Consider the following 18,780-nt stretch of genomic DNA (forward strand, 5'->3'; position numbering starts at 1 on the left):
AGTGTACACAGATTTGAGGTGCTGGTTCTTAGTAGCATTTCTCCTCAGGGCCTGAACACCACGTGGATGGACCTCGTATTTATGGCAAGAGCTGGCACTGCTCAGAGAGGCTGCTTGCAGGGCTGGGGCGCCCTTGAGGATAATTTGGTCTCCGATGGCCAGGATGCAGAGGCCACACTTCTATCTATGGATACAAATGTGTTGGTGCAACCTCCTCTGCACCTGAAGTCGTGTGTTTTCCTGGGACCTGTGTGACTGTATGTAAACTCGGAGCACAGTCTAAGTTCCCTGACAGTATAAAGCTGAATAATCCAGGATATTTCAGGTTTCTGTCTGTATTTACAAAAAACTTTCTATTGAAATATAACCTCTCAGGCAATTGTTTCAGAGACCATAGGACTCAGATATGTGTCCTCTGAAAGCAGAATTTAAGTTATTAGTAAACAAGGACATACAATAATTAAATGGTAGAATCCTTGGGGAATCTTGGCTTGTGTTTACCTTGGTCAGATCTTTTCTGTAAAGCACTTTCTGCAAGTAAAAACTCATAAAAATCTGCCACCGCAGTTTTAAAATCGCTAACAAGGTTTCTTTCGCTTTCAACAAGGCTTCGCGTGATCCGGGTCCTGCCAGCCTCTCTGCCATCTTGCCCCTCTTTCCCTGACCTCCCTTGTGGCATGGGCTGCTGAACGTTCACCAACATCCATCCTCTTCTCTTTGGTGACAGCTTTAGCACAGCACATGGCTGCCAGCCACAGAATACGTGTCTCGGTCTACCCTGAATCTTGGTGTTACCATGTGACTAAGTTCTCACAAATGGGAAGTGACAAGTGATGCATGCCACGGGTGTTGCTTGCCCTTCATAAAGGGGTGCATGCCCATTCCTGGGTCCCATCCCTGTTCTCGAAGCCCAAGAGATAGAAACCACTGGGGTAGCCTTGAATCAGAGATTAGCCGGCACGTCGAAGGCGGCAGAGCCATGCTACCAGTCTGGGACCACTTACACTGTTACATAGGAGAAAACAAAACTCCTAGGTTATTTAAACCACTGAATTTTGGGGTCTTTATATGAAAACAGTTTATTCTGGACTCACCACGCTCATGGGATATGCTTGGCAAGCGTTGGCTACTTTCGTGTGATGAAAAACATGTTCGTGGATGGGGGGCAGCCACATGCCAGGATGCACACTTGGGGAGCAGAGCGGAGCTGATGTCTCTCACCTCCTCTGCTGACACCTCTGCTCTGAGAAACTGCAGGTCCAGATCCGGCAGCCCCGCTGCTCTTCCTCTGCCCCAAATGCATGGCAAATCCCCACCTCACTCTTGGTGTTGCCCACGCTCATTTTTCAGGCATCACATTCACTCTTTCATTATTTAATTATTTCTCAGAGAAGTCTACACTTACTCCCTGCCCCAATCTGTGCTCTCTTAAGACTTGCATTTCTTCTCGTTTGCCTTAGTGGACTGTAAGCTTCCTGCAGGCAGAAGCCATGCCTGTCTTGTCCACTTCTGCTTTCTCAGGCACAGTTCATGCCACAGAGCAGAGCATAGTAAATATTTATTGAATGAAGCAATGAACTTCTCCTTATTTTCAATCTTACCACATAACCACAATATCCTAATATCAAAATACTCTACAAATGTGAAAACAAAATACAAAGTATTTGAGAAGGGAAACATATTGACATTAGTTTTCTTCTAAGTAGCCACATAAGCCCCAGAGCTTAAATTGTTTAATCTGTGAACACTACAGAGAGGGGACTGAGTTCCTGTCATGCATTTGCTTTTCAACTCCCCATTTTCCCTGCTGCTAGAGAAGTTTAATTTTTCTCATTGATTTTTTTTTTTCCAGTTTGTACCCTGGAAAACTAAGGTGATAAATACAGGCAATCATTGCAAAGTATGACTATTGCCGGGTGCTAATGTTTTCAAATTGCTGATGATTTTTAGGGACACCACAAACTGGCCGCACTGTCAGAAGCATTTGGCAGTCATAACTGGCAGCAGGAAATCAGACTGTAAATTTAGAAAGCATGGCTCCCTATTCAGGAATGCACCTCAAAGTTACCTCCAAATATGTCATGGTCATGTAGCTGGGGTTCGGAGTGAATTTAACCACCCTTTATTATGTATTTTGTGGTACATGAAACACTTCAAAAAGCATGGCTGGTCAAGGGAGAAAGCCAGTCTGTTGCATGAAGGCAAAATTTTCATCCCAGATTTCACCTGCCACTGCCAAGTTGGGAGAGCCATTTTTCACTGATAATTTCTTCTTATACCCTTCGACTTTACTGAAATAATTTCTTTAATTATTTCTCTTGCTTATTCTTTTACTGCTCACTGGGATAATTTTCTCAGCAACTGCTTATGTCAGGGTAAATTGATAGGCTGAAAAAGATATGTTTAGTTTTAATATATGAGGGCTTTCACATACCACTGGCTCACAGAGAATAAGATCTGCATTGTGAATGTACCCCATCAAAAGGCAATATTAAGTCCTTTTGCCCTATGTGTTAAGCAGTAAAGCTTGAGGTGGGGAAATAGCATTACCAGTTATTTATACTCTGGTAATTCAAGAAATAAGCTTACATTAAGCCGATAGTCTCCTTTACTATGATACCTCCAAAAGGAGTGAGCCAGTCATTATGTAGATCTCCACATAGGTTCTTGAGAAAGTCCTATACCAAAGCAGTTTAAAAGAAATGTGTGTCTGTTTATGAATCATAACAGCATGACAGGAAAAGAAGCCAGCTTCGTTATGTCCCCTGATGAGGGGACAGGGACAAGAGACCGAGTAGACAGAGGAGGCAGCTGCTCCTCGGTAATGCTCTTCAAGGGTCAGCACCAGGAAAAACCTTACTGAACAATTCAAAGAACAAAACACACAGTAGATTCCAGTCTGCACCTACAATAAACTGTTAGGAATATTAAACCAGAGAGATCAAGAGTCATTGTGCCCAGTCAGAAGAGTGACTGATAAGTTTTATTTGTGTACCGGAGAAAGATAATGCAAACACATTGAAAAAGGTGTAGGAGTCGAAATGAATGGAGGGGTCCAAGGACCAATTTTGAAATCTTTTCAGCCTCATTTGTTGCTGGAACTGAACTATGATGAGCAATCTACCTTCAAAATAGCATTTATTGACTTAGCGCTATGTGAGCTCCTGAGGATATTAAGATGAAAGCGAGAGGCTTAATTTGGGGAGTCTTTGAATATGCTTGACTGCAAGTCCAGTATGGTGCACCATAGGCGGAGATGGGCATCCAGAAGGGTCAGCTGCTGGTGGGTTCTGGTCACCATGGACTGCACGTGGCATGTCGGGCAACCATATGTTCCCATGGGACCTGCAAGGAGAGTTTGCAGAAACAGAAAGGCCTCATTGAGTGGAATCATTGCACATGGAGGCAGTTGACTAGGCCAGATTTCAGCACTGGGCATAAGCACAATGGCCCGAGGGCTGGGCTGGGGCAGCCGCACCTCAGAGAAGGCTGGGTAAGGTGTCCAGGGACCAGGCAAGACCAGCTCTTTCTCTGTGGGCCTTAGGCCAAGGGAGGCAGGGTGCATGATGACCGAGAGTGTAGATCTGGAGCTTGCATTCAACTCCTGCCTTTCCCAAGCTCTGCAACTTTGGGCAAGGGACTTAATATTTCTATGCTGTAGTTTCCTCATCCATAGTACTAGAACTCTAAGAATATCTAACTTTGGATTTGTTTAGAAAATTGAACAAATTAGTATATGTATAAAAGGCACTTTGAATAGTGCCTGTTACATGGTAAGCAGTAACTAAAAATGTCAGCTATTGATATTATTATCTTCTTGCTTCTCAAGGGATACTCACCCTCCCCACCTTTCCTGGATCTATGATGGTGGAAAGTGCAGGGGAATGTGATTTCCAGTGGGAACTGGGTGATGGCGAACTGAGAAAAGCCCTTCTGAGCTTTAGCTCACGTCCTTTCCCACCTCTTCCCTGAGCCTGCGAACACTGAGCATGTAACGACCAGAGAGCTGGGCAGCCATCCATCTCTGTCTCCATAGTGATGGGACAACTTCATTACAATGTTTGATCGGGAACACTGGGTTGGTCCTGAAACAGGCTTAGGGATTTGATCCATTCCAGTTCTCAGGCAGAAACCGAGACAGGTCAGCGTAACACACAGTCTTCTACATGTATCATTTTAGGGGGAACCAAAAAAGCCTTCCTAAGTAGAACTGTTTCTGCTGCCCAGAATGTATCATTTCAACATATAATTTGAAATTTCATAAACCAGCTTGAATTTATCTTCTGTAAAATTTGTAAACATAAATTTTAAAATCTGCAAATGTCAGGCTAGATTATATCGCTCATTTAAAACTCAGTAGGAATGTGTTTACATTGTGTCCTTCCGAACATCTAGCTGAGACTCCCAGAGCTGAGGGAATGAGCTTTTTTTTTTTTTCAGGTAGCGGTGCGGGTAGTGGTTTGGGGCAACTGTTGGAAAGATAAGTGTGAATTGAGCAGATTTGTGTTGTGTGAATGAGCCCTGACCAGGCCAGCATCACTAGCGGAAGAGTCAGCAGTAAAGGGAGGTATTCTGCAGCAAGAAAGAAATTCCAGGAATGAAGAAGTGAGGAGACCAAAGATTAGCCCTCTTCTCCTTCTGAAGACAAGTGGGTTGTTTTGTTTTTTGTTTTTTGGGTGTTTTGTTTTGTTTTGTTTTTGTATATCACGAAACTGGAGAAGATATCACAAAGGGTCTGTGTGGGAAACAAAAAGGAACAGGTCGAGTTCCGGGACCCTGTTCCCTACTTTCTCTTTGGATGTTCTATTTTATCTTACATGTGTATGTTTGTGTATATGCAAATTCCATAGAAAAGTTAAAGTCTTGCTTCTGGGGAAAAAAAAAAAAGGGAAAAGTGGTCCACTGCAGGAAAAAAAAAAAAAACCCTAAAAAAAAAAAAATCACTGGCCTAGATACTGTACTTTGGACCAACCCTGCTCTTCTGAACAGGTAACTTGGCAAAAATCATGTGAGAAGAGCTTTGACATGAACTTGGTCTTTGTCAGAAGTGGAAGGAGAATCATTCTGCTCTGAAATTCATTCAGTTTCTTTCATAGAAATTTGAAGTTCTTATACAAATGACATTAAGAAGCATCATTTTATATAATTTCAACAAAGAGAAGAAAACTAAAAGTAATATTTAGTTATTTATTTAAAAAAATTTTAGGGGGTTATCAGGTTTTTATTTTTTTCCGAGTTGGTAGAAACATTACTTTATGAAATTGTACAGTAATATTTTTTAGGTTTCAGTTGAAAAGATCTTGGATGTTAGACATGCGCTTTTAAAAGAGGAATTAAGAAAGCACAATCACATTTTGACTTATTCCTTCCAAAAAATTATATGAGAGAAGGAAAACATTTCCCAAATGGGTAGCAAATGACGAGACAGACTGTTAAGGTGCACTTGACAGCAACGGGGCGCACTGAAAGGATGGGCGGGAGAGGCCTTGAGAACGAGGTTAAGTCAACTGGAGTTTAAGAAAAGCAATTATTGGGCCAAAAGAATCTTTCGCTGAAGGTTATTTCCCAAGAAATTAGTCATTTATTTTCATCTTATGAGCTTAGTTCCAATTTAGTAGGAACAGGGAAAGCTATTTCTCTGACACTGAAGAAGAAAAATTGTGTCTCTTCTCTCCAGCCTCGTGCTTTATTTTTTCCATATTAATCCACTTTTAAAAGCTGAAAAGAAATCAAAATAAAATTGGGAAAGTAGTTTAACTAAAGGTTTTTTTTTTTTTCCTTTTCAATTTCTTCGGGATATCTTTCCATTTTTACTCCTATGGGAATTCTGTATTCAATAAGGTATTTTAAATATTAACATGTCTTTGGTTTTGAATTCCTTCTAATAATTTGCCAACTTTGAGAGAGAAGTATAAATGGAAACAATAAAACATTAAAAATGTAGACTGATTCTAATATTGAGGAATACAGTAGAAATTATTATCTATTTTAATATCTCCATATTTAGATAATTCTTGGCCTGGGCCTATTCTTATATAAACTATTTAAAATCTTTTCTTCTCTCTGGAAGATTTAATTTTTACAATTTTGTATCAGATTTTATAAATTCTTAGCATTTCCAAGACTAAAGTCTCAAACCAAAACAAAATCCTTCCACGGACAACTTCTTTATATAATTAAGGTAATTGTCTTCTAATAAACGGTGCATATCTTTTATTGTTTTAAAATATTTCTGTGTTTAATTATTAACTATAAATCTACATCAGTATTCAGTAAGGCTATTACTTTCATGAACTTGCCCTCAATATTAAAAAGAAAATTGGGGTTATAGGCAGAAAATGCCTCAATTTCCTGTTCCACACGTATAAACATGTTTGTAGCTACATTCAGTGTAAACATCTCCTGACTCTTCCCACCCACTGTACTAGTAATTCTGACATTGGCTATGCCCTTGAATTTATGCATATAGCATCTTAATCTCTTTTTTCCTACTTGCTCATTTCCTAATGCCCTATCACTCAACAGCATATCAGAGGAGTGGCATTTACTGAAGATCCTCACTGCCCAACCTCTCCTTACTCCAGCCTGCTACCATTGGCTTTTACCTTAAAAAATTCACAGATTGCTCTACCTCTAACCTAGAGGTTACTAGCCTCTAGGATTTCCAAATGTCCAAATCTAAGGGTCTCTTTTCAGTCCTCAAGTTATTTAATCTCTCCAAGGCATATTATAATGCTGACCTCACCATTTCCTTGAAATGTCTGTCATCCTTCCTTTGTGATGCCACTGGCTCCTGGTCCTCTTTCCATGCCTTTCATGACTCCTTGCAGGCCTTACTTCATTCTGGCCAATCCATTTGTTATAGCTTGTTAAGTCACATAAGTTATATACGTTCAGTGAAAAAAATATATATAGGCTAAAGATGAACAGAAAGGGAAATACCAACTGAAGTCTGTTGAGGAAGACCACGTTGAACCCTTTTAGGGAACTAGAACATTATGCCTGGGTCACTGGGGAGCCATTGACATATTTTGCAAAGGGAAGTCATTTGGTCCCGTTCGCCTTTCCGAAGTTACTCTGGTTTGAGAATAGATGGGAATGGGGATGGGAGATGAGAGTTAGGCAACAATTCAGAAAGAGAGAATGGTGGCTTCAAGCTAAGGTCATTAGTCCCGGAAATGGAGAGAAGTTGGTGGATTCAAGAGATATTTGGGAGGTAAAAACAATAGGACTCGGTGACTTTTTGGATGTGAAGAATGAGGAAGAAGGGGGAAGACAGCTAAATGTCTAGGATGGACAACTGGATTTAAGGATAATAGGAGGAGTCTGCTTATGGAGGAAAATGAGAATTCATTGGGACATTTTGTCTTCGAACATCTTGGAAGATACAAAGTGGAGATGTATGTATCTTGAAGGCCATGTTCAGGAACTAATGAGAATGGATGACATTTCTGAGGGTATATAGAGAAAAGAAAAAACTGAGAGGGCTGAAGGACATGCTAGGATATCTTAAGCCATACCATGAGGGGCAAAGAGAGAGGATTCCACAAAATAAGCAATTAGAGTATTAAAGGGAAATATCCAAACAAATCCGAGCAGTGCTATTTTAAAGCAGTCAGGAGAAAAGATTATTTTAAGCACAAGGGCACGACCCAAGGGTGTTATGCAATTGTGACAAGAACCGAAGTGCCCACTGGTTTCATACCAAAGTGATTCCTGAGAACCTTGAAAAAGAGGTAAGAAAATGGAGGCAGCAAATGGAAGCCACTCTGAAAAAGTTTGGCTGAGACTAGAAAGCCAAGATGATAGCTGGGAAGGGAGGTCAAGGACATTTGCATGGTTTTTCCTTTTGTCTATTTGTTTTGTTTCTGTTCTGAGACAGCTGACTTGAGTGTGTTTTTGTGCTAATTTTCAAGAGCAGAAGGAGAGTGGAGGCAGTGAATATACTGGAAGGAGTGGGGATAATGACAAATTGAGCATCCAGAGGAGATAGGGGACAGACTAACACGGGGTGTGGGGCAAGGAGCTGACTTTAGCCTGGAGGAGAGACACCTCTTGCATAAGATAGATGGCAAGGCGGAGAGGATGTGTGCACTTGCGATAGAAATCTGTGAGTTCGATGACCAGGAGCTGGGCGATTTCCCTTTCTGTGACTTCTATTTTCCCTATCAAATAGGAGGCAAAGGTACATGCTGAGAGTGAGAGAACTGAAGTCGTGGGCTAGGGAAGGCGAGGAGAGTAGAGAAGGTTTTAAGTAGCTGCTGTGGAGAATGAAAGTGGATGAGAAGGACGCCCGGATGGGTTGCCAGGGGCAGCTGAGAACCGGTCGGGATAACAGATCATGAATGTGCGTGCCTTTGCATCAGTTTCTGAGCACAATCCAGAAACCGGGTAAAGTGTGGGATTTCAGTTTGTACTATTGGCATGACAGAGGAATGGTAGAGAGACAAGAGAGAAACTCAGTCATTGAAAAGCAGTTGACTGAACCATAGAGAGTAGGGCCAGAGCAGGGAGGCTGCTGTAATGATAAGTACCTCCATATTCTTGATCTCAGTCTGTCTCTTTAGAACCTGGAATTTATTTCTTTTTTTTAATTGAGCTATAACTGACATATAGTATTGTATTGGTTTCAGGTATAGAACATAATGATTATATATATATATATATATATATATATATATATATATATATATGTATATATAGTGGTGTAATCACCACAGTAAGTCTAGTTAACATCCTGGAATTTCTTATAGAGGATGATTAGAGGCAGAGATGAAACAGTTCCTGGTATTAATAAGGTCCAGCTGTAGCCATGAGAATTGTTGACTAAGGTGGAGCAGAGGTGAAGATCGATGGGATTGAGGAGGGCAAGGTCTGAGGCTAGAGGAGAGGTTATTGTTTGGGTCAAACTGTTTTTTGTTTTTGATTTTGATAGGAGGTGCCATTTTAAGTCACAATTTTATTTACATTACAAAAAAAAATTATTCATTGCTCAGATGTTAGCTAGGGCTGCCATCCCGCTTATTGTATAGCAAATATTTACTGCTTTCCATGCCCCAGGCAAAGTCTAAATGAGGGGGGCAGGGGGGTATATATATCCTCACAGCCATCTCCAGCATCTGATCATCTGCTTCAGGTTATATAGTCTATCGCTCTTTTAGGCATGTTGCTCCTATTTTACATGGAGCTGATCTAGATTTGGAATTCAATGTGTTTTTCTTGCCCTCCCACTAATTTCTACCCTCGTGAAAACACAATCAAACCAAACCAAACCCAACCAAACGAAGAACATTCTTAAAAGGTTATTGTGGGGGGAGGGGGGAAAAATCAAAGGTTTGGAGCGATGGAAAGGAACACACATTGCAGCCATGCCAGCAATTTTCAGGTCAAGTATTGCATATGTCAGGTCTTTAAAAGTCTCATGGTGATTCTGAACTAGGCTTTTGTTTTCCCAGCGGATCACTTAGCTGTCGCGTTGCTCCTCTCCCTTTTCTCCTTAGAAAGAAGGAAAGATTCTCCTAAGTTCCCAGCCTGAGTGATTTAATTTTCTCCAGGCTGTACTTTCTATGTCAGCTCCAGATCTTCTCACATATCAAAAACTTGACCTAATCATCAAATTCAGACAAGAGATGACAGTGGCTCAGATCACAGCAATGGAAGCCATGAAAAGAGGTCAGATTCTCGGTACATTATGAAGGTGTAGCCAACAGGGTTTGTTCACCGCTTCGATAAGGGCTGTGAGAGAAAGAAGTCTTTCTGCAAAGTTTTTGGCCCAATAACTGGAGAAATGAGTTGACCTTAGCTGAGATGGGGAACCTGTGGAAAGGCAGGTTTTGCACGAGAGGATCAGTTCAGCTTTGTCTACGTGAAATTCGTGGTGCGTTTTTACATCCACGTGGAGATGTCCAGCAGGCAGTTAAAGGGTCTGCATTCAGGTCAGTGCTAGAAACATTTTGGAGGAGCCACAATTAAGTCTTCTCTACTTGTTCCACGTATACAGGAAGTCCTTACCTAACACCGTTGACAGGTTCTGCAACTTTAAGTGAATCGACATAACAAAACCAGGCTAATTGATATAAACAGGAGTTAAGTTACTATGGCATCTCATCCACCTTATAACAAAATGATGTCATTCAAAGACCTGCTGGACTTGGTTTTATCTGCACTACATATTAATGGAAGTCCTGAGTGCTATTTCCTAGGTCGTTTTACCCCACAGAGATGTACTTGGACTTATTGCTAAGAACCAGAGGAAACCATAATGAAAGGCAAAGCAGAAAACACACAGCTGTCTGTTCTTTCTACTCTATTTCTATAGGACCTGCAGTACCCAGTGCACAGTGCTGTGACTGCTGTGAGCCCTGCCTCTCCAGGCTCACTCGTTTCTCCAGAAGGGCCTCTTAGAACCCATCACAGAAGCTGAACTGGACAGGGACTCAGAGATGGTCCTGCCGAGCTTCCCCTCAGGGCCTTTTGCCATTCCTTATATATAAGTGCCCACCTGCATGACTCCCAGCCCCCACTGGGCAGTAGCAACCTGACTTCTTCATGGGAGCGTCAATCACGCCAGCCAATACTGGACACATTTTGGCACTTGTCACTTGTTACCAGCATCAGTTTGAGTGTACAGTGCCTAAAGTGTGTTTTCTGCTGGAGTAATAATGGCTAACAACTAGAAAGCAATTATGTGGGCCAGGCCTCATTCTGGGAACTTTACAAATACAATAAGTTGAAGAACAAGTTGATACCATCCAAATGACACAATGAACTTCAGCCCGAGGCCCACAGAAACTTTCTGCTTCCTTTTCCTCTAGAGTCCCATAGTCTCCTGATCCAGCCAGTAATTAAATCATTCTCCACTTCTAGCATTCTTTAAAAGAAGGTTGTTAGGGCTCTTTTTATTATTACATATTCTATTTCTACTACGCAGTACTCTAGACCAACAGTCCCCAACCTTTTTGGCACCCGAGACCGGTGCTCCTATGAAAATATAATGTCTGATGATCTGAGGTGGAGCTGAGGCGGTGATGCTAGTGCTGGGGAGTGGCCGCAAATACAGATGAAGCTTTGCTCCCTCACCTGCCGCTCGCCTCCTGCTGTGCGATCCGGTACTGGTCGTGGCCTGGGGGTTGAAGATCCCTGCTCTAGACCCAACACTCCAACCTATATGTGTTTGTGTATCTATCTGTGTGGGCTTGTGTGTCTCTTTGGATACAAAGGCTCTCTGGTAGAAGGCTCATGAAAAGACAACATGGAAGAAAGACCAGAGGACAAACTTACTCAAGTGTGAGCAAAACATCTGCACAGGAAGGGTGCTTGATCGAACAAGGAGGACCCCCTTTCAAGCACTGTGAACGTGGATCTTGGATCACATGCATATGGCAGACACTCCTGTCAGGGAGAGGCTGACAGACATCACTAAAAGACAAACCCCTTAATTCACTTTGCTGACCAAACGATCAAAGGTTGTGCCCCCGCCAGCAAATGTAAAATGTGTTCTGAGGCCCAAGGCTCTGGCGAGCTGTCATGTGAAACGAATTACCAAGGCTCAAAGTCAGGATGCGAAAGAAACCGCCGCGGAGTCCCCACGGCCACAGCGGCAGAGCCCAGCCGCTGTGGACAGCTGGGCAGCCACCGCGCAGGGCAGACACAGTTCAAGTGCATTCCTTGTTCCTGGGCTGTGCATCAGGGCTCCAGCCACACCACAGGGCCTTGTAAACGGGAAAACAGCAAACAGTTTCACAGTTCAAATCAGCTCCGGGAATGCAAGATCTTTCTGGAAAACCCTCTGAGCTCACTGTGCACGCCGGTATTTCAGAGCTCATCCGGCTCTAATTAAAACTCATATTTCCAGTCTGCGTTCACCCAAACAATGTCGAGTCAAACCACAAGAAAATCTGTTATCACTCAGATTGGTACATATTTTTCATTCAACTGAAATATTACATAAAATCATGAACTGTTAGATATAAAATTAAAAATTGAATGCAGACAGCCATCCCCATGCTACCTGGTCTCACCTTTGGGGTGGGGGGAGTGTCAGTCATAGGTCACAGCTGCTACTGAAGGCATTCCCCTTAAGATCAAAGCCTTTGACGCTGAAGGAAGTATTGGTGTCAGCCCAATCCACAAACCACGCTTTGTGCCCCTCCCATGTCCTCGTTTACGCCAACCTTGTAAAAAGTTATGTGTTTGAATGATGTTTTAAAGTGCCCTATGCAATTAAGTTTTAAAGCAAGGAGACTAGAGTTCCTTCAGTGTATATATGAAACTCTCAATAAATTTAAAGTCCTTGGGTGCGCTTGGGGGAGGGGAGGATTTTAAAAAGGAAAGTTTTTGAAAGAAACGAATACTTCAAAAAGGTAAACCTGAGGTGTTTTTCCCCTTTATAATATTAAACATGTTTTTATAGTTGGAAAAAGTCTACAGATCAAAAAGCATATACCAAAAAAAAAAAATGTGTACCGATTCTGTAATCACTTGTACCCAATTTGCATCTCACTTTCCTAAAAAAAGTACTCCTCCTAAGTAATTATCGCAAAGTATTACAAACCACCTTCACCTTGCCTCGTGTGTTAGTGATTTGAAAACATGTGCTGCTCTTTACTTTCTGTTAGCTGCCCATCAAATGCAGAATTCTGTACTAAGTTTGTGTTATGTGGATGTTTATATTTGTTTTAAAGCATTCTTCTGAGAGCTCTAGTTTGCCTGGGAAGCTCTTAAGGAAAACAAAGCATATATTCCTTAGCCTAATTCTAAACCAAGTTGCATATTACATAGTACGTGTTATTCAGATGGTAGTTTGTGAAAGTAGCACATCCTTACTGAATTTGGAAAGCAGCATTAGCTACCTAGCCTGTGGATATGTAATAAAGCAATGAGTAACATCATTGACAATGAAATAAAATTCAGAAAACACAATACATTCAAACAGCAGCATCACCAAAGAGGATCCTGGAAGTGCTTCTCAAATATCAAGCCATTCATATTCTGGGCACACAAAAAATTCTATACCCTTGATTGAAAATATTCCTGGCTAGGGAAAATGGGTAGAGCAGGATAAATTAACCAGTAAAGAATAAATCATAGTGCCTGGCACATAGTAAGCTTGGTAGCTAATAAAATCATTTCACGTTGTGCAAACATTATGTAACCTGTGGGCCTGAAGCCAATGAATCACTTGAGGTACGTTTAAGGAAGCAACTCTCACTGCTCACCACATGTACATTCTATACCCTACTTTTCTCTTTTTATTTATTTTTTAAAATTCCCCTTTGCCTATACATCAGGACTTTAAAATACTGGACTGCTGGGTTCCACTGGTCAAGTTTGTAGTCTATAAACATTTTTTTGACCGCCTTATGGGATATGGAATTAAGCCTTGTGGTTAATGCAAGAAACTTAGGCAAAAATGATTTCCCAAAGAGTAGTAGTAGTCCTCTTAATGCATTTAGGACTAGAAGTTAGTCAGGTAATAGAAAAAGTCATTTACAGAGGAGAGTCATCAAAAGGGTCCTGCATTGCTTCAGCATTGTATTCTAACATCAGGCATATGAATGTACAGAAGATGCTCCTGTCGGCAACATTTATCTCACTGACTCCTGAAATAGCCAACATGCCACGGGCTTTCTGTGAAACACTGAGATGCCAACAGCATGCCAAACACTATGACTAGTACATTTCACACTCACAGTTCGTTGGTTTATGTAACATGAAATTATGTAACTGGCATCAAGGGTTTGGGAATAAATGAAACTGACTCTTGGAAAGCCAGAGAGGGGAGCACAAAACGACAACCAGGCTTGGGGGGGGTGCATATGAGCGAAATGCAGGTTCCGTTTGGGTAAGCCTCAGACCAAGGGCTGCTTCTCAAGGCAGCTGCGCAAGGTGGCAGTGGCAACAGCCGATGCCAAGTGAAGCCTGGGTCATTGGTACCCGCGGAGGTCAACCAGAGATGAGGTGGGGTCTGGAGAGAGCAGTGACAGAGGCTGGACTGACCTCAGAACCAAAATTTCTACTCCTCATTCCTCCCAAACTAACTGGGGCTGGACTTCAGGGAACAAATGCCAGAACCAGCCTTCAGAACTGGCAAAATAATTCATGGAAATGAACACCATTTATGGAGCACTTACTTTGTACCGGGCACTGGGTTTATGTGGTTCAGATGCATAACCTGTATGAAGCCAAGCTACATCATGGTTCAGTCATGAAATGCAGTCAGAGACACAAAAGCCTGGCACCCAAGTAGCAGTTAAAAGTAATTTTAATCCTAGTTTCACTCTCTCTCGAAAATAGAGAGCAAAATCATGAACCGTTAAACTTCTTTAAAGTTCTCCACCAATAGGAGGGAAGGTTTTTATAGAGAAAACCCGGAGACACAATGTGGAAATTATTTGATTGGCTATAGCTTAAATGGCTGCTCTATTTGGGAAAGCTTAGCTAGCTGTTGGTGACTGGTTGTCCTTACATTCATTTCCTCGGATTCACATGTATTGACTGTAGTTGAGATTTTGGTTTGCTTATATAGCCTAACAAGGCATCGGTACCATCTCATCGATGACTTTCTTGTTCAATTACATTAACAATGCAAAACTCACAAGGCATGCGCTCCCCTGAATGGCCTTGTTTCCCTTACTCAGAATTTCAGAAGACTAATTATCTCATTCTCTTTTGTTTCTCTAGAATTTGGCCCCTTGTTGATGAACTTTGCAATTTAGGAAATTACTATGGATGTAGTAGGAATGATTGATTATTGGAGGGCAAAATTGGGTACAAGGACAGTAGGAAGCTGTTGTAGGCTTTAAAAGGGTGATAAGTGACAGTGGCAATAGAAGTGAATGACTTCGATAAGTGTAGGCAGTTGAATGATAAAAAATATAATTCTTTGGATGGAGTGGTAGTGTGAGGCAGGGAGATTTCTGGCTTGAGCAACTAAGTGATTATATATATTACTGATATGAGACAATACTGAAGGTTTCAGGTTTAGAGAGAAAACATTTAAAATTTCATTTGGAGTATATTGAGTTTGAGATAGCTGTAGGACTTCCAAGTGGAGATATCCAAGAAGCATTGGCAATGAAGTGTGCCATTGAAAAGAAGGTTCTGAGGCAGAGATAGAATTAGAAGATGGTTCCACATGAATGATCTTTGAAGTCAGGTAGTGAAAGAAACCATCTAGGGAGAGAGAACAGAATGAAGACAGGAAAGGAATTTGTTCTAAGGAACTCTAATACTTTATGGTTGGGAGGAGGAGGAAGCCACTTATGAATTGTGGAAAGATGAAGACAAATGGATATGGAGATGTGCTTTTAAATGTTGATGAGAAGAAATCAGCAGAAGGAAGAGGTTAACGATAAAGTAAGAAGAAAAGGAGTATGTAGTGTTAAAATGCCCTCATGAGAAGGAGACGGGGTGGAGAATACCAGTGGAGCCGTGGACCTTGGATAGAAAAGAGACATCATTACAACTGGATGGAAGGAGAAAAAGATGTGCTCAGATGCAGGTAGGTTTGCAGATCTGATTAGAATTGTTCCTGTCTAATGGCTTCTATCAAGTTTATGAAGGTTATCTGCTGAGACTGGGGGTATAAGAAAGAGTTTGAGATTAGAGAAGAATGAAGAAGATTTGAAATAGCATCGAAAAGACTGAAGAAGTGACCTAATTAGAGAGAGACATGTTTAGGTTGCTGGGTACTGATGAGATCCAGTTGAGGTTGGATTTTAGTGGATTCATTTGCCTTGTCTTATACGCATTGTCTCCAGCAGGGCTCAGTTATTGGCGACTTCATGGGAAAGACAGAGTTGGTTATGGTTTTACTGGATACATGCCACAGGAAGTTTAAGAAACTGGTAAAGAATGACTGAAAAGATATACTGTGGAATCTTAACTGGTTGTGGAGCAAGTGAAGAGAGGAGATGGTTAAAGAAAAAGTATATAGGCCAATGGAGTAGAGGTCATGATGAGAATAAATAAATACCATAGGAGAAGAAATTGTGGTTCAAGTATTTGAAGGTTGGACTATGGAGAGTGATGAAAAATAAGGACCAGGGTGTGCCCTGGAGGTGGGGGCCAAAGTGTGCCAAAGACCATTGATGATGAGGTCACGGAACTGAGGCCAGACTTCTTTCCATACCCCAATATGATCAAGATTTTCTCATATCTAACCTTCTAAATGTTCTTTATATAAATTTACCTATTTATTTTAATTGGCTTCAAGTACACAGTACATTGGTTAGACATTTATACAGTTTATAAAACAATCCTCCTAATTGCTCATTCTCTGGTTTTCCACCGAGGCAATATATTAATGCTGACTGCATTCCCTATGCCATGCTCCCCATCCCTGTGATCATCTATCATCTACTAATTTTTACTTCTTTAACACTTCACCCCATCTAAATGTTTTATACGTGCTTTCTCTCTCTCTCTCTCTCTCTCTCTCTCTCTCTCTCTCTCTCTCTCTTTAAATCACTGATTCACCTAGAATCAATGTTTATGTACAATAGGAGATTACCATTTTCATTGTCTTCTGTTTAGATAAACAACTGTCCTCCAGCTATTTGTTGAATAGTTTAGACCCTAAATATTCTTTGAATTCATTCCTTCCACGCCTTTTCTGGTTTCTGCTTTATTCAATCCTTATCACCTCTAGCCTGAAGTATTGCAGAACCCTTCTGTCTCTCCTCCCTACCGTTCATATTCTATAAGTTGCCATAAAAGTTTATCTTTCTAAAATAAAAATGACCTTGTCACTATCCTGATTAAAGTGCTTAAGTAACTTCTCTTTATTACCTGAAGAATAAAAACTATGCTCCTAATCCTGCCATATTTAAGCTGTTTCACAGAATTTCTGTAGTATTTTAGTATTTCTTTGCTTATTAAGTCATCCTCGTTTTCTGACATTATCCACATTTGTACTTGAATGCTGCTGTATAGATAATATACAATTCAAATTAAACTTTTAAATATTAAAACTACTGATTAGATTCATAATTGATAGATTTTAAAAGTTCTAATTCATTTATTTAAAATTTATTGGGTATCTACTATGTATTAGGCACTATATGGTACTATAAGTTTCAGAGTTTACGAACTAAAGAAAACATAATCAAATGTCTGTGAAAAAGGAAGATTTTTAAATATAGCAAAAAACATTTAAATAAAATGCTGTGAGAGTTCCGATGGAGAAATGACATTCTGTTTGACAGAAGTCAATAAGGGCTTTGTGGAAACGTTAGCTGGGTTGTGAAAGATGGTTAAAATTTAGAAAGTTAGAGAGGGGGATGGAAGGGCATTCCAGATAGAGGGATGGCATCAATCAAGGCAAGAGAAGTGGAGAAGTGTGACCTTGGAGACAGATGAATGGCTAGAAAGGTAAGCTGAGGCCCGAGCACAAAAATCCTATAAATACGGATTAATAGACTGGGCTCTAGTTAGTTAGCATTTGGAGTCAATAACAGTCTCTATTAAGGGACTAATGTAATTAGGTTGTGACATGATCAGGTGGATTGGAATGCAGAGAGAGTCAATCTGAAAGCTTGCACTCGTAGTCAGGTAGTCCATGGCATGCTGTTGTCTTGTCCTTAGAGGTACAAAAGCCACAAAGAATGCAAGAGAAATTTGAAAGCAGAATCCATAGCAATTAGATGACCAAAGAAAGGTAAGAATGTCATGGGAAATTCCTGCATCTGATTAAACACAATTTATATTTTGATTTTCCCAAATGAAATTTCTTGTACCTATTTTTTGGTGACTTTGAAAAATATTTAATACTTAAAATTATTTTGCTAGCTTAACTTTACATCCTTAGATTAACTGTTTTATTCTTATTCCCCTTCTCCTCCTCCTCATTTACGTGTGACAGCTTCTACTGGATATGGTCGGGTCCCCTGATCAGGAACTCCAGGAAGCTGCCGCTGGTTGCATATCCAACATCCGCAGGCTGGCTCTTGCAACTGAAAAGGCAAGATACACTTGAAATTTGAACAGACATTGCAAGCTACCAAATTTTGCATGACATGGAACATGTCACTCCCATGGCCAGGAAGCCAAAATTAGGAAACGTTTATTAGCAAATCCTTAACAGGCAAATGTCTGAATGAAAATGCACAGATGAAAAAGGCAGAGAATGCTGTTCATTCAAAAAATTGCATGGGTATTTTTGTTCTATTTAATGTTGTTTTAGGGATATGCCATGTGATGAAATGGAAAGCCAATAAATTTGAAGTAATTTTCCAGGAATTTGAGAATATAAGTATACAGTACATATGTATATTTCAGTGATGCTTTTGTATTTGTGATGATTTTAATAAAAGATATGGCCTTCCCGGTATGCAGTTTTATAGTGAATGACTGTCTTTAGAATTCTCTTTCTGTTAAACCTATTTAACGGTCCTGTCATTATGGTTTTGTCTGTTTGATCACTTGCAACCCACAGGAGAGTTCTGAGGAGATGTGCTGATTTCACAAACTGTTATTAAATAGAATTTAGATTTAAGCAGCTGGACTTGAGAGATCATCCCGAGGTCATTCCAACTTTATCCTAAATACTATCGAACATCTGAGAAGATAATGCATAACTGTCACTGTACCAGATCATGCAAATCACAAAAACATAAGCAATGTGTGAGTTTTTTTTTCTTTACTTTTGGACTTACAAAGCACAAACAATGATATGTTTTATTTCCCTCACAGGATTCACCAACACTTTTATTGAAAGAATGAACTTATGTTGATGTCAGGATAATATTACCTCACATAAAATTGCTTTGAATTTTTGAA

General features: G+C 40.6%; 1 protein-coding gene across 1 annotated transcript in view; it reads left to right on the forward strand.

Moving 5' to 3' along the window:
- The window catches only part of ODAD2 (outer dynein arm docking complex subunit 2), a 135,944-nt gene extending 117,617 nt beyond the window's left edge, over window positions 1–18,327 (forward strand). The window contains exon 20 of the mRNA XM_016160769.2: window positions 17,864–18,327. Coding sequence (XP_016016255.1) covers window positions 17,864–17,977 — 114 coding nt within the window. The 3' untranslated portion in view covers window positions 17,978–18,327. The remainder of the gene's footprint in view (window positions 1–17,863) is intronic.
- Window positions 18,328–18,780: the final 453 nt, after the last annotated feature.

Source organism: Rousettus aegyptiacus, unplaced genomic scaffold, assembly GCF_014176215.1.
Source record: "Rousettus aegyptiacus isolate mRouAeg1 unplaced genomic scaffold, mRouAeg1.p scaffold_m13_p_10, whole genome shotgun sequence".
NCBI classification, from domain to species: Eukaryota; Metazoa; Chordata; class Mammalia; order Chiroptera; family Pteropodidae; genus Rousettus; species Rousettus aegyptiacus.